At 31.0% G+C, this 12,158-nt stretch overlaps 3 protein-coding genes across 3 annotated transcripts in view; 1 reads left to right on the top strand and 2 right to left on the bottom strand.

Annotated features, from left to right (window-relative positions):
* Positions 1–217: 217 nt before the first annotated feature.
* TRIADDRAFT_17277 (uncharacterized protein) lies at positions 218–589 on the bottom strand (the record flags this gene model as incomplete). Its single annotated transcript, XM_002110764.1, has 1 exon — positions 218–589. A coding segment is annotated over one exon (372 nt), but the record flags the coding sequence as incomplete, so codon positions are not given.
* Positions 590–8,917: 8,328 nt separating this feature from the next.
* TRIADDRAFT_54083 (uncharacterized protein) lies at positions 8,918–9,637 on the bottom strand (the record flags this gene model as incomplete). The annotated part of the gene is made up of 1 exon (XM_002110765.1): positions 8,918–9,637. One exon carries the CDS (start codon positions 9,635–9,637, stop codon positions 8,918–8,920), a length of 720 nt encoding a protein of 239 aa, XP_002110801.1.
* A 1,665-nt stretch (positions 9,638–11,302) lies between these two features.
* Positions 11,303–12,158, top strand: part of TRIADDRAFT_54084 (uncharacterized protein) — a gene marked incomplete at both ends in the record, with an annotated part of 2,226 nt that continues 1,370 nt past the window's right edge. Inside the window, one exon of the mRNA XM_002110226.1 lies at positions 11,303–11,318. Coding sequence (XP_002110262.1) covers positions 11,303–11,318 — 16 coding nt within the window. The remainder of the gene's footprint in view (positions 11,319–12,158) is intronic.

Below are 12,158 nucleotides of genomic sequence, written 5' to 3' on the forward strand. Positions count from 1 at the left end.
TCGATGGTTTTCATGTTATTTATAACAAGTGTTAAATCATCGCCTATAAACACATGGCCAGTAAAATGGCCATATATCATATCTTTTGTTTAATAACAGGCAATAATTATAATTATCAATTAATACTAAAACAAAAATATAATCAACTAGAGGTAGGAAGGATTAAGAAAATTATTTTTTGTTATTGGAGATTTATTTTATCCAGATAATCTAAACGGAAAAGTTGCACTCTCTGATTGTCTCGATCAGAGACATAAAGAACTCCCTGACTATCAAATGAGATGCCAGATGGTCGTTTAAAACAACCTTCAGCTGAGCCAGAACCACCAAAATGACATAAAACGCGTCCTTCTGGAGTTAATACTTGAATTCTATCATTATTCGAATCTGCAATGACCAAATTACCTCTTTGATCAATGGCAATACCATGCGGTTCATGGAACTGTCCTGCTTCTTTACCGTAGCTGCCGAGTACTTTTTTTACTGTACCATGGGGATCAAATATCTTAATGCAATGATTGGCAGTATCGGTAACATGGATAAATCCTTCCTCAGAAGCTACAACACCAATTGGTAGATCTAGCCGGCCATCATGGAAACCGATATCACGGATAAAGTCTCCATTGTACTGCAACATCTATTGATATAAAATAGGATACCAATAATTAAGCTTCTGATGCTCGGATATTTTAAGATCGCTTAAATCATCCCATTAAAATAACTATATTTATCAAATAAATTTTACCTGAACTCTTTTATTACTTTCGTCAACCACTAGCAGCCTTTTATGTAAATAGGAAGAAATAGCTGCTGGTTGTGGCTTGTTTTCACTCCTGCCGCGTCTATGTAGCGCGATTAAACTGATAAATGTACCAGTTTGCGTATATTTCCTTGCTTTATGATCGTCAATATTATGATAATTATACGTAACGACAACGAAACCATCTTGGGTTATAGTGATACCTAAAAATAAATGAGGAAAGTTTAATTGTATTTTTTCTACTAAGAATTATAGTAATTTATCGTAGTAGTTAGTTCTAAGTTTAACTGCTTTCAAAGAAAGTGATTATAAGCGTTACAATGTCTGAAATAAATATCAGTTGCTAGTATTAGTGCACGAATATCAACGCTTAGAAATCTAAAATTTTTTTATAGCTGTCAGTCAGTATGCTACCTGAAATGGTATAAACGATGGCTTGTACGTTATTTTTAGCAATTATGATTACTTAATTGAAAAGTAAAGTTGGATTGTACCTTTAGGTTCAGCATTTCTTAATCTGATAGGATTGATTGAACTACCGGCATCTTTATCTTTGTTGATGATATGGACACAAGTATTTCCAGAATCTACTACATAAATGTAATCGCTACTAGCAGCAACGGCAGTAGGACTGTGAAATTTCATCGGATCAGTAGGATCACCATTATCACTGATATATTTTATAAAGACTGGTGTAGGTCCATCTTGAGTAGATTCCACAATTGGCTAGTGAAAATTGAAAAGAATAATTTAACTAAGATTAAAGATATCAATGTAAATTACAATAATTACACTACATAAAATTATTAAGTACAAATCGTGGATAATAATTTAGCTCTATCAGCGTATTACTGAACTATCTTTGTTACTATCATACTTAAGCAGTAATCATAAATGCTATAGCTCAGTATCTGTGAACTTATTGTAAAATTTTAGCAATGGACTAACTAATATCGATTGTAGTTATAGAATCTAATATGAACTAAGACTGATACCGACATTAAAGTATACTAAAGGATCTACTGCACTGAAGAAGCTTGGAAATTGGTAAACGAGAATGATGCAAATTCACTAAGGTGATGCTGCCTAGCCATACTAAATAACTGAACATTAATCTTAACGTGTATTTAATTTCATCTCAGACATATATAGTTTGTTTACCTGATTTTCACCTTCTTCTTCACAGGGACTAATCGTTAAGATAATCTCGTCTTTTACTGTCATCGAATCTAGACTACTTTGTTTAATCAATTTGCTTCTTTTTAGCGATGATAAGGTAGCTGGAGTATCAATAATGTAACGATTTTCTCCGTTGCTATAGCCAGATTTAGCTCTACCATTCATAAGTTGTTCATCTCCATAACCATTTAATTTAGTTTCACTAACTAATGTTGCTACAATCCTTTCCTTCGTAGCTAAATGAGCCTTACAGTCTTCTAATTGCCGCTGTAAACGATCAATTTGATCGCATAATGTAGTGATTGTATTCTCTTGTGCCATATTTGCAGTTTCAGCTCGTATTAATTCTTGTTGCATTGCAGAAATGATAGCATTTTTTTCAGCTACAATTTCATCCTGACGCTGTGGCAAGGTTTTATTGATGATATCAGGTGAAACAGTAGAATCTGTAAAATAACATCATAAATTTTTAATAATACGATTGAAGCTAAATGCACATTAGTATAATTATTATATTAAAGTGCGTCCCTTTATCTAAATAAGGCTATCATTTCTACATTTTTACATCGTTGTAACTTACAAAAATCTTCCTGGTAGGCCTGCTGACTATTATTAGCGTAATTTCTAGTACCAATGTAGATCTTCATTGGCGATCCTGCACGTTGACAAGGCAAAGGTTGGCTCTTATCTTCAAGAGTATTCCTAACACGATAGTAGTTATTCGATCGTGCTATACTGCTAAATTCTCGTTGTAATGGCTCTTGCGATTGATTCTTAGTAGATAATGCTTGTAAAATATCGTTGTTGCTTTCAGTTTTATGATTTCTGAATTGTTGAATAATTTGTTGGACATCAACCTCATTTTCATCCAGAATAGGGTTGTTAGTGTCTAGACTACGAATTCTTTTTTTGATATGTTTTGCCTCATAATTTTCGATAGCCTTGGTTAAATCAGGATTATTCAAATTTCTTATTAAACCTTTCAAGAATGATACATGTTGGACATCGATTAAACGACTGTTCCATAGGATGCTCAAGAAGCCCATTGGATTACGAATTTTTCGTAATTCATCGTGTGGTACAAACGCTTTACATAGGGTAGTCAGTTTCTCAATATCATTATTATTTAACTTTTCGGATAGTTCATCAAACAAGCTAATGAGATGAATCCTTGCTTGATTAGCCATAATACAAAGTCTTCACAATTGATAATTTTAAAAAATCGAAATTCACAAACGATACCTGTAGTATTAAACCTGAGATATCACCGGAACGTAATTTTACTTGATTAAGATGAATTTATGATGATTTACTTGCCGATGATATCAAGTTAGCTTGCACATTGAGAATTATTCAAAGGACTAAAATTTTAAAATATTCCAAGCTTAGGTTGATCTGCTTAACCTGAAAAGTATGGTAATTATCCAAGAATAGTAAAGCGGTGTACGACGGTAAAGTTGTTGGGTAAGAATTGGTAGTTTAAATTTATACTTTTAGTGTAACGAATGCAGATAGTATCTATTTAGTATTAATTACCCCAGCTGACCATTTATACAATATAACGGCTAATGAAGTTAAATTGTTCAAATGCTTAAGAAACACTCGTCGAAAGTGGAATGCTTCATATATTTGGAAAAGTTGAGAAAAGCCTTCTGTAAATCGTAGCCCAATATAGCTAAATTGTTTATTACTGGCAAAAGACTTAAATGACTGATAAACCAATCCAAAAGGGGTGAATAGATGGAAATAACGCAATTTCGAACGGATCGATAGAATGGCAATAAAGAAGAAAATATTATAGATCAGCGACGGAAAGAGATTGAAAACGTTGCAGTTGCTAACCAGCTGTGGACAATTAGATGATAATCTAAATCGTAGAAGTAAAACCAAAATAGTAAGTTGTAATGGCTAACTTAGGTAACTAACCAACTATAAAATTTTCCCAAGTATTCATTGAACGTAAGAAAAACAAAGTCGATCATGAGATTTGCTATAGTTAAACGGCGGTTGAAGCTAATTCTTGGTTATGGTTGATAATTTCATCAATCCGATCCATAAACTGCAAGATAAATATTCAATTACAGATTAATCTTCTTCTACTATGCTCTACAGGAAGAGTGCCTGCTGATGGATTTGTTTTGGTTGCTAAGATACCCTGTCCCTCATGTGATCAAACTCGGAAAGACAATAACAATGACGAAGATGTTCGGGTGGCTAAATAGATCGCTAGCATAGCCAAGATAATTTCCTATTTTTATTCTAATTGTTCATCAAATTGTTCCATTAATGGTGTAATACGAATAATAGGCAAGTTGTTGATTTACTAATATCAATACAGTTGTTCCATTGACTTTAAATGAGAATCTATTGACGATCTTGCAATAATATTCAACTTCGAATTAATTTGTGTCATGTCCATTCTGCCTAAGATTGCCTCGTTGTGATAGTTTAAAATAGATACTTAAATAATCTGATAGTCATTTTGACTACAAAGTGGTCAGCTGGCTTATCATTTTACCGTAGAAGGCACTTTCAGATGATATTGTCTATTAGCTAGTTAAATACCCTTATTAGTTATCGTATCAATTTGGCAACCTTACTGTTATAGCGACCTGTACTTGACAATTTTCTTGGATAAGATACTAGAATTATACGAATAAAGAATAGCAATCATCGTTTAGCCTTATTTCTGTCATTTTCTACTTATTTTAAGAGGATATATCGAATGATTGATTAAATCAATGATAAGTTTGATCAAATTTATAAAGGATAGTATTTCTTTTGACATAAATTCGAACGTGCTTAGCGATTTGTATGGAAAATGCTGACAACTTCTATTCCTTGATTTACTCTTTCTTCAATGTATTGCAATCGGAGATCAATTAAAGGCTAGATGATAATCCTTAATGAACCTAAAAATTAATGATTTCCATCAACTGTAAAAGTAAATTTCATGTATGAAAGTGAGATGAAAAAGGTTGATCGGTTATACTAATGGCCTAACTATAATTAATTATTTTCCTTCTCTTTAGTCTTTCTCTTACTTTTTTTTCTGACTACACAATATCACTGTTGACTCGATTTGTAAAACTAACTGTAAGTTGAGTATTTTATTAAGAAGCGATTGTATGCTGAAATTTAGTAATAGTCCTAATACGAGTAGTTAGCTGCCACCAGCCTAACGAGTTCACTCCCTGATGTTATGACTGCTGCTCATCGAATAAGAACAAATGAAACCATTATTAAGATCATTCTATTGATAATTATACATTGAAATCAATAACTGATTTATAATAGCTTCATTCATCGTAATAGCCATAAGAAATGAGAGAAATGATACTACATTAAGTACGGTAATTACCAATAATAAAGGTCAGAATGGGCTCTGAAATGGACACAAACGATAAAGTGCTTATCGTCTAATTTATTATGATTCTTCCTAGGAATGAGTTATTTTATTTGGTTGGATTGATTTTTTCAGCTTTATCAATAATTAATTTAGCATGCACATAGTTTTATTCATTTCCTGTAGCTGTTAAAATGATAGATTGATATTATAACAATAGGTACAGGGTGTAGTACGGATATGTCATGAAATCAAAAATTGATAAAAATATCCATCATTTATTTATAATATTAAAATTCATCAGCGAATAATTTCATTCTATTGTACGAGAAATTTTGAGTAAAGAGTGTTAAAGAGAAGGATAGGAAATCAATTGTAACTTTTAGAACGAGTAGAATAATGTCGATCGTGAAAACTGTTATCCATTTCTACAAAATCATCTTAATATTACAGTATTTTAAAAACGACTAAACAGATACAGCTAGAATTGATAAAGCTTTTAATATGAAATCGCACTTTCTCCAAATGAACTGTTCGGTTATGGATAAATGCTGTAAACTTCAGTAAGAATAAATTAGTAGTATTCTAGCTTATTTACTGATTGATATAATAATTAATGTTAACTTATGTTGTATCAAATCAAATAGTTGTATTATGAGACATAGTCAAGAACTACGCTAGTTCAAATAGATACTTATCTTCGAATCTCTTGAGATCCTTCAAGTATTTCCATCTGTTTACCCTCCCACTTAAAAATATCATTGATGATATTGTACCAAAATAAGAACTGTTTACAACCCTCTCAGAAACGGCATAATTAATTACCATATTCCTTTCCGTGCAACTTCCATTTTATTCCCAATACAAATTTAGGGATGATAGTTATCGTGACTAGAAAGTAATTATGGTATAAATATAAGTTTTATCGCTAATGACATTCTACAATAATTGTAATGGTAGCTATAGTTTATCAAAAGTTAAAAGATTATTTCTTATTCATTAAATACTCATTCTTGCTTAATGTTCAAAGAAATTAGGGCTTGTTATACAGCTACGAATAGAACTGTTGAGATGTTTAGTTTAATATCATCCTGAAAATAGCAGATTATGAACCTGTATCAGAATTTATAAAATAGACAGCCTCTAGAATATTTGTTTTTTAACGAGAATGGCCGTTTATTATAAATGCGATAGTTATTAAGCTGTTTTATCATTCATATGATCTCTTTGATGGTCGAAAATTTCTACGTACAAATTGATGATAATATCATTCACGCTTATAAAGATAGTAAAAAAACTAAGGTTCTACTGATACATCTTATAAGTACATCGTATGAACTGTTCATTTAGATTAGAAGCAGAGAATGAAATTTATATGAAAGATTTACTTCTCTAAATTATTACTAACTTTAAGAAAGCCTGGGATGATTTGAGCAATAAATTTATGCTAAAAAACAATACAAGATCACGAAAATGATACTTACCTAGATTACCAAATATATTCTCGCTAAGGCACTAAAACACCTGCAACTAGGATTACGAAATGATGCTTTATTTACCTGGATTACTAAAATATATTCTCGCTGAGACATTAAAACAGCTGTAACAGTTGCAATGGTACTCAAAGTTCAAGTTGTTCTATAACCATGGAGATCATAAATAAATTGAAAAATTATTTAGTGTAGAAAAAACGGGATATCCATCGATAGCTGTAATTAAAGTTGATAGAATGCAATCGTTGTCAACAGGATGAAGTTTATTAATGAATATTTCAGTTCAATACTGTTAGCAAATAAAAATAACAATATAAATAATTAGCTATCAATATAGTTTATTGCGTAGTAATAACTATTATTCAATCCATTGGAGAGGTAATAACATGCCAAGAATCTACAATCTCTTAATAGTTATTATCCGAGAGAAATACAATCCATAAGGTATAGTATCATTCCAAATGTTTTATAAATCGATGAATATCACATTTGATCAGTTTACACATGTTAATTTTATCACCTATTTTTAGTTTTTCTGTATTCTTATTCTTAAATTGAATAAGCTATTAATTATTGCTTATTGATTACTTATTATATATCTAAATACCCTTCCAATCATCTTAATGTATTCAAGTTCTTCACAGATGAATTGCATGCTCTAATTTCTATTTAGTTACCACTTAACAGTCAATTTGTTGTCAATTTATTATTTTGAGTATGCTGATGACTTACTTATAATATTCATAGACCAAGAAATTTACTAGATGATATACTAGCATTTATGTAAAATAGTGTAACGATACTAAAACTGCTGTTTATTAACCCAACTTAGTCAAAAGCGAGTGATAGTTTTTCAGTGCTAAATATTAACGTACTAATGAAGATTGACAATAATGCTACCATAAAGTAGATATTTCTTTACATTTATACACTAAAAATAATGACAACTTTAAATGAGATGCAAGTACCATTTTTACATTGTATCCGTACATGTATTTTTACTCCTATAATTCAATTTCTTAAATCTATTCGTAGAATTAGTCGCATTATCTTGACATTATACTTATTTCGGATACTACATATATTGAAAAATAAGGGATAAAAGAATAGATTATCTATTCTGGTAACACATTTCTATCGGTGTCTATGTGTATTACACTTGTATAACTCAACCTATTAAATCTATTTACGGGATTAATCATTTTATCTTGATATCATTCTCAGTTCGTATATTACACATATTGGAAAGCAAGGAATTAATGAATAGCTTAATCTAATGCATAAAATTGATATCCATTCTTTTAGTTATAGAATTATCCTAAAGTTTCGCGACTACGATTTGTGCACAGATAAGTACAAAGTAAATTTAGCTATAATTAAGTTAGTTATTCCATTTCTTTCTAGGCATACACGCATATATTAGGACTAAAAGATTAAAACACTGCCCACCGTTATTTGTCAAAAATATTCCGTTACAGATATACATATGATGGGTTAATTGCTGTTTATTAATGTATTAATCTTCGTAATTATTTCTGTCTCTGTAATTAACAAAAAGCTGGAACTTATAATCAATATGGTCAAAGAAATGTTTGCAGATTGCATAATAATTTAGAAATACAGTGATATTAAAATAGAACTCAAAAAATTTGTAAGACTGTGATATAATATGGTGTTAGACTTTAAAATAGATACGACTATATGATGTAAATAATAATTTTTCAAAATAATTCAAAAATGGCAGTGTTTTGGGTATGGATGTCATTTAAAATGTATCATGGAAAAAGCTATTAATTTTACCCTTACATTTCAGTTCATTAATCAAGTAATCATTCTATTTCTGATCAATTATTGTGATTCCATTTTGTGCTTGAAAATATTTTAAAATTTCTTACAACTAATAACTTTATATTTGTGTCTATACTCTGCATAATTTAAGTAGGATATATATATATGATAGATGATTGATATCTTCTATGCACATAAAGTAAAAATCATAATCATCGCAATTGTGATGTAATCATAGTAAATTAATATAGTCGTCCAACATAGGTGATGGTGCTACATTCATCAGTCAGTACTAGTTTGCTTTTACAGTATCTTTAAATTGACCATCGTTAGGAAAAATTTTAATTTTTCTTAATCCTCTTTGACTTTAACCTCCGTTCTCCTACTCATAAACCTTATTACAATTAATGGTAATACGATGGAAATGATAGGTCCTATCCAATATATGAGTAAATGCAGGTTTAAATCTTCAGTATTACAATGAGCAGTCATGGTTTTAGCCATAATTGGATTGATAAAAACATCGATATGGCCGTAATAGAGATAGGTTATAGCAACGACGTAAAGTGTTTGTGAAACTCGATTGAAATCTTCATAACGACGAGTACACCAATCTAGTAAAAAGAGAAGTGAAGTACCTATAAATTCAATCCATGCGCGTTGAATTGGATCAAGACTTTGACAAGGATGATCTTGATAGAAATGCTGAAAATAGTGATGAGGAAAGTAGTAAGGTGTAAAGAGATAAGCAGCGTAACCACCACATAACTGAGCAATCAAAAGAAGCAAATAGAAGAAGAAACGCCCGTCCAGAATAACAATTTCAGATATCCAACCTACATGACCAGTACATCCATCGAAGAAATAACATGTAGCTAAAATAACTGAGAACAACCTTAACATTCGAATAGGCAAGGAAAATTGATGATCGGTAAAATTCAATTCCTGTATACAACAACTAAGTTGAAAGATGGCCATAAATTCACCAAAAATAAGCCGACCATCACCCTTTAAAAATGGACGAACTAGACGACGTAATATTTGGCATAAAACAAAGGTAACGATTAACATCTTGCAATTAAAACAGGATTAAAAAAGATCCAGTAATCCAAGTGAATTTTTTCAATAAAATGAAGGTATAATTAAGGAATATTAAACCTCCAATGTCTAGTAGTAACTATAAATTCATTCATCCATTGGACTAATCTAATTTAGAGTGGTGTTTTGTTGATGGATGAACAACCGTACGGCACGTTATGGCAGTTAACGGGACGCAGGGACGTCTAGACACTAGTTGCACCAGCTGGCTCAAATCCAGTAAGAGATCCTGATTGCGTTGCTAACTAACTGTCAATAAATTTTCTGTCTATATCAGGTATAAAAAATTCATCATGTATTATTATACATCAACATGAGTCAGAATATGGCTACATTTCCTTGAATAAACAGTATTGGTATCGACTGTAGATTTAAGCCAATGACGGAATGGACGAGGAACTAGGCTAATAATAACACTCCATTTTTTACAAGTAATAATAATATGTGCTAGAGTACACAATCTTTTATAAAGATTTACCCTAGATAATTCATTATATTATAATTATAAACCACTGGTTGCTATCCTACTTCATTAAGATACTACCCCAAAGGTTATGTTTAGGTCTTATGCTATGATCTTCAAAACTACCCCTATTAAGTATTCCATACGATAGGTGTATATCATCAATGCTTGGCTACTGATTCTAAAGGAATAATCACAACATTCCATCCTATGATGATAGACAGTAGTTGATAAATTGGCAGAATAAATTAATTCTTCTATCTAGTAGTACTAGAAGATATAAAATAAAATATCTGCAACTCTATGCCAACCCAAGTGGATAAAGGGCCAATATAGCAGACATACTCAAACAGGATCAATTTATCTATAGAACTGTATTATAAATCAAATGAGAAAAGTTTGAAGCTGCAACACTGTAAACTCTACCCAAACGGATAGGGCATTGATACAAAAGTAAAACAAGACCAATGACTAGATACCACTGATACTCAAAGATGATCTACGATAACTAGATAATAACCATGTGAAATAAAACTAGTGCTTAGCTTGTATGTCGACTATTTACGGGTATCTAGTAGAGCATAAGTACCTAAACATGACCAGTACTACCGTACGAAGACCTTAATCGTAATCCTAGAAGACCGTCAATATAAAGTAATTTTTATTCAATGATATGATGACAACAAGAATTAATTAGTTATAGAATTTGATTTGGAATTAATAGACAATACTAGTAGTTAACGGTCCAATCTATTGACGGTGCCAAATATCATCATAATTAGACGACAAGATCAAGATCTCAACTGTACTTACATAAGACCATCGATAGAATTGCTGTTTAACAATATAACAAGAATTATAGTATGGTTTTAGTTAGAAAATAGAATATAGATTAGAAATAATATATAACGTTAATGTTAACGGTCCAAACCATTGACGATGCTAAATATCATTACAAGTGGAGGATAACATCACATGAAGATCTCGATCGTGCTTATCCTAGGCCATTGATAGAATTAGATAATTTTCATTCAATGATATATCACTATAAGTGTTAAAAAATTGGGTATAATACTAGCGATTAACAGTCTAATCCTTCGATGATGCCAAATATCATCTTGATTCAACATAAAGCTACAAGCTAAGCCCTAAGAAACATTTCCAGATCGACAGGAATGATCGAATCAAACGGTTAGTCAATTTCTACTACATGTAAAATGATGATCATCATACTAAGATTTATAGTCCAGATATCGATAGTGCACGTCAAGCTATAGATTTTGACACAGTCATCCATTTTGAAGGCACTATCATTAATGTTTATAGTTAGCCCACCTCTGATATTTAGTCTAATTTCTATCATCAAGAATTATAAGTGAAATTTAGGTAATGTTATATTATTAATGCAGTATTATAATATTATCTTCTTTGTCGTAGTTCGCGAAGGTGTGTAAGTTATACTAATCAAATGGAAGACAAAATTTTTAATACGCTTATTTATAGCTAAAGCTATCTTTAGTAAGGCTGATCAAGTTAAATAGGAATTAGTATATGTTATATTTATTTAAAACGAACAAATACTATATCTGCTATCTCTACTACCTTCGAAATAATACGAATCTTAATTTTTCCAACTATTAAAGTATGATACCATTAAATTGATAGTATTTATTAGAAAGTCGTGATCATGAAATTGTAAAGCAAAGTACGGATGGGATTCTAGCAGAGTCATCCTGAAATATGATAGAAAATTGTAATTTTTATTACCGATTGTTCTATACTTGGATTGCAGATGAAATAAACCGAGTGATTGGCTACTAACGTACACATCTGTAACTAGATAGTTCATTCCTACTCTTAATTAGTTCATCGGGTCACTATCTGCTTGCCATTTAGGCATCTTGTAATAGAATCTTCTCTACTACTGTACTTATTGATTGACTTTGCTGTAAATTTAAATGGAAAGCATCAATCTGCTCATCAGTTATCCTTAATTAGCTGATACTCGCATTCCCACAACTATTATTCATA

Source organism: Trichoplax adhaerens, genomic scaffold (assembly GCF_000150275.1).
Source record: "Trichoplax adhaerens TRIADscaffold_3 genomic scaffold, whole genome shotgun sequence".
Taxonomy (NCBI): Eukaryota; Metazoa; Placozoa; class Uniplacotomia; order Trichoplacea; family Trichoplacidae; genus Trichoplax; species Trichoplax adhaerens.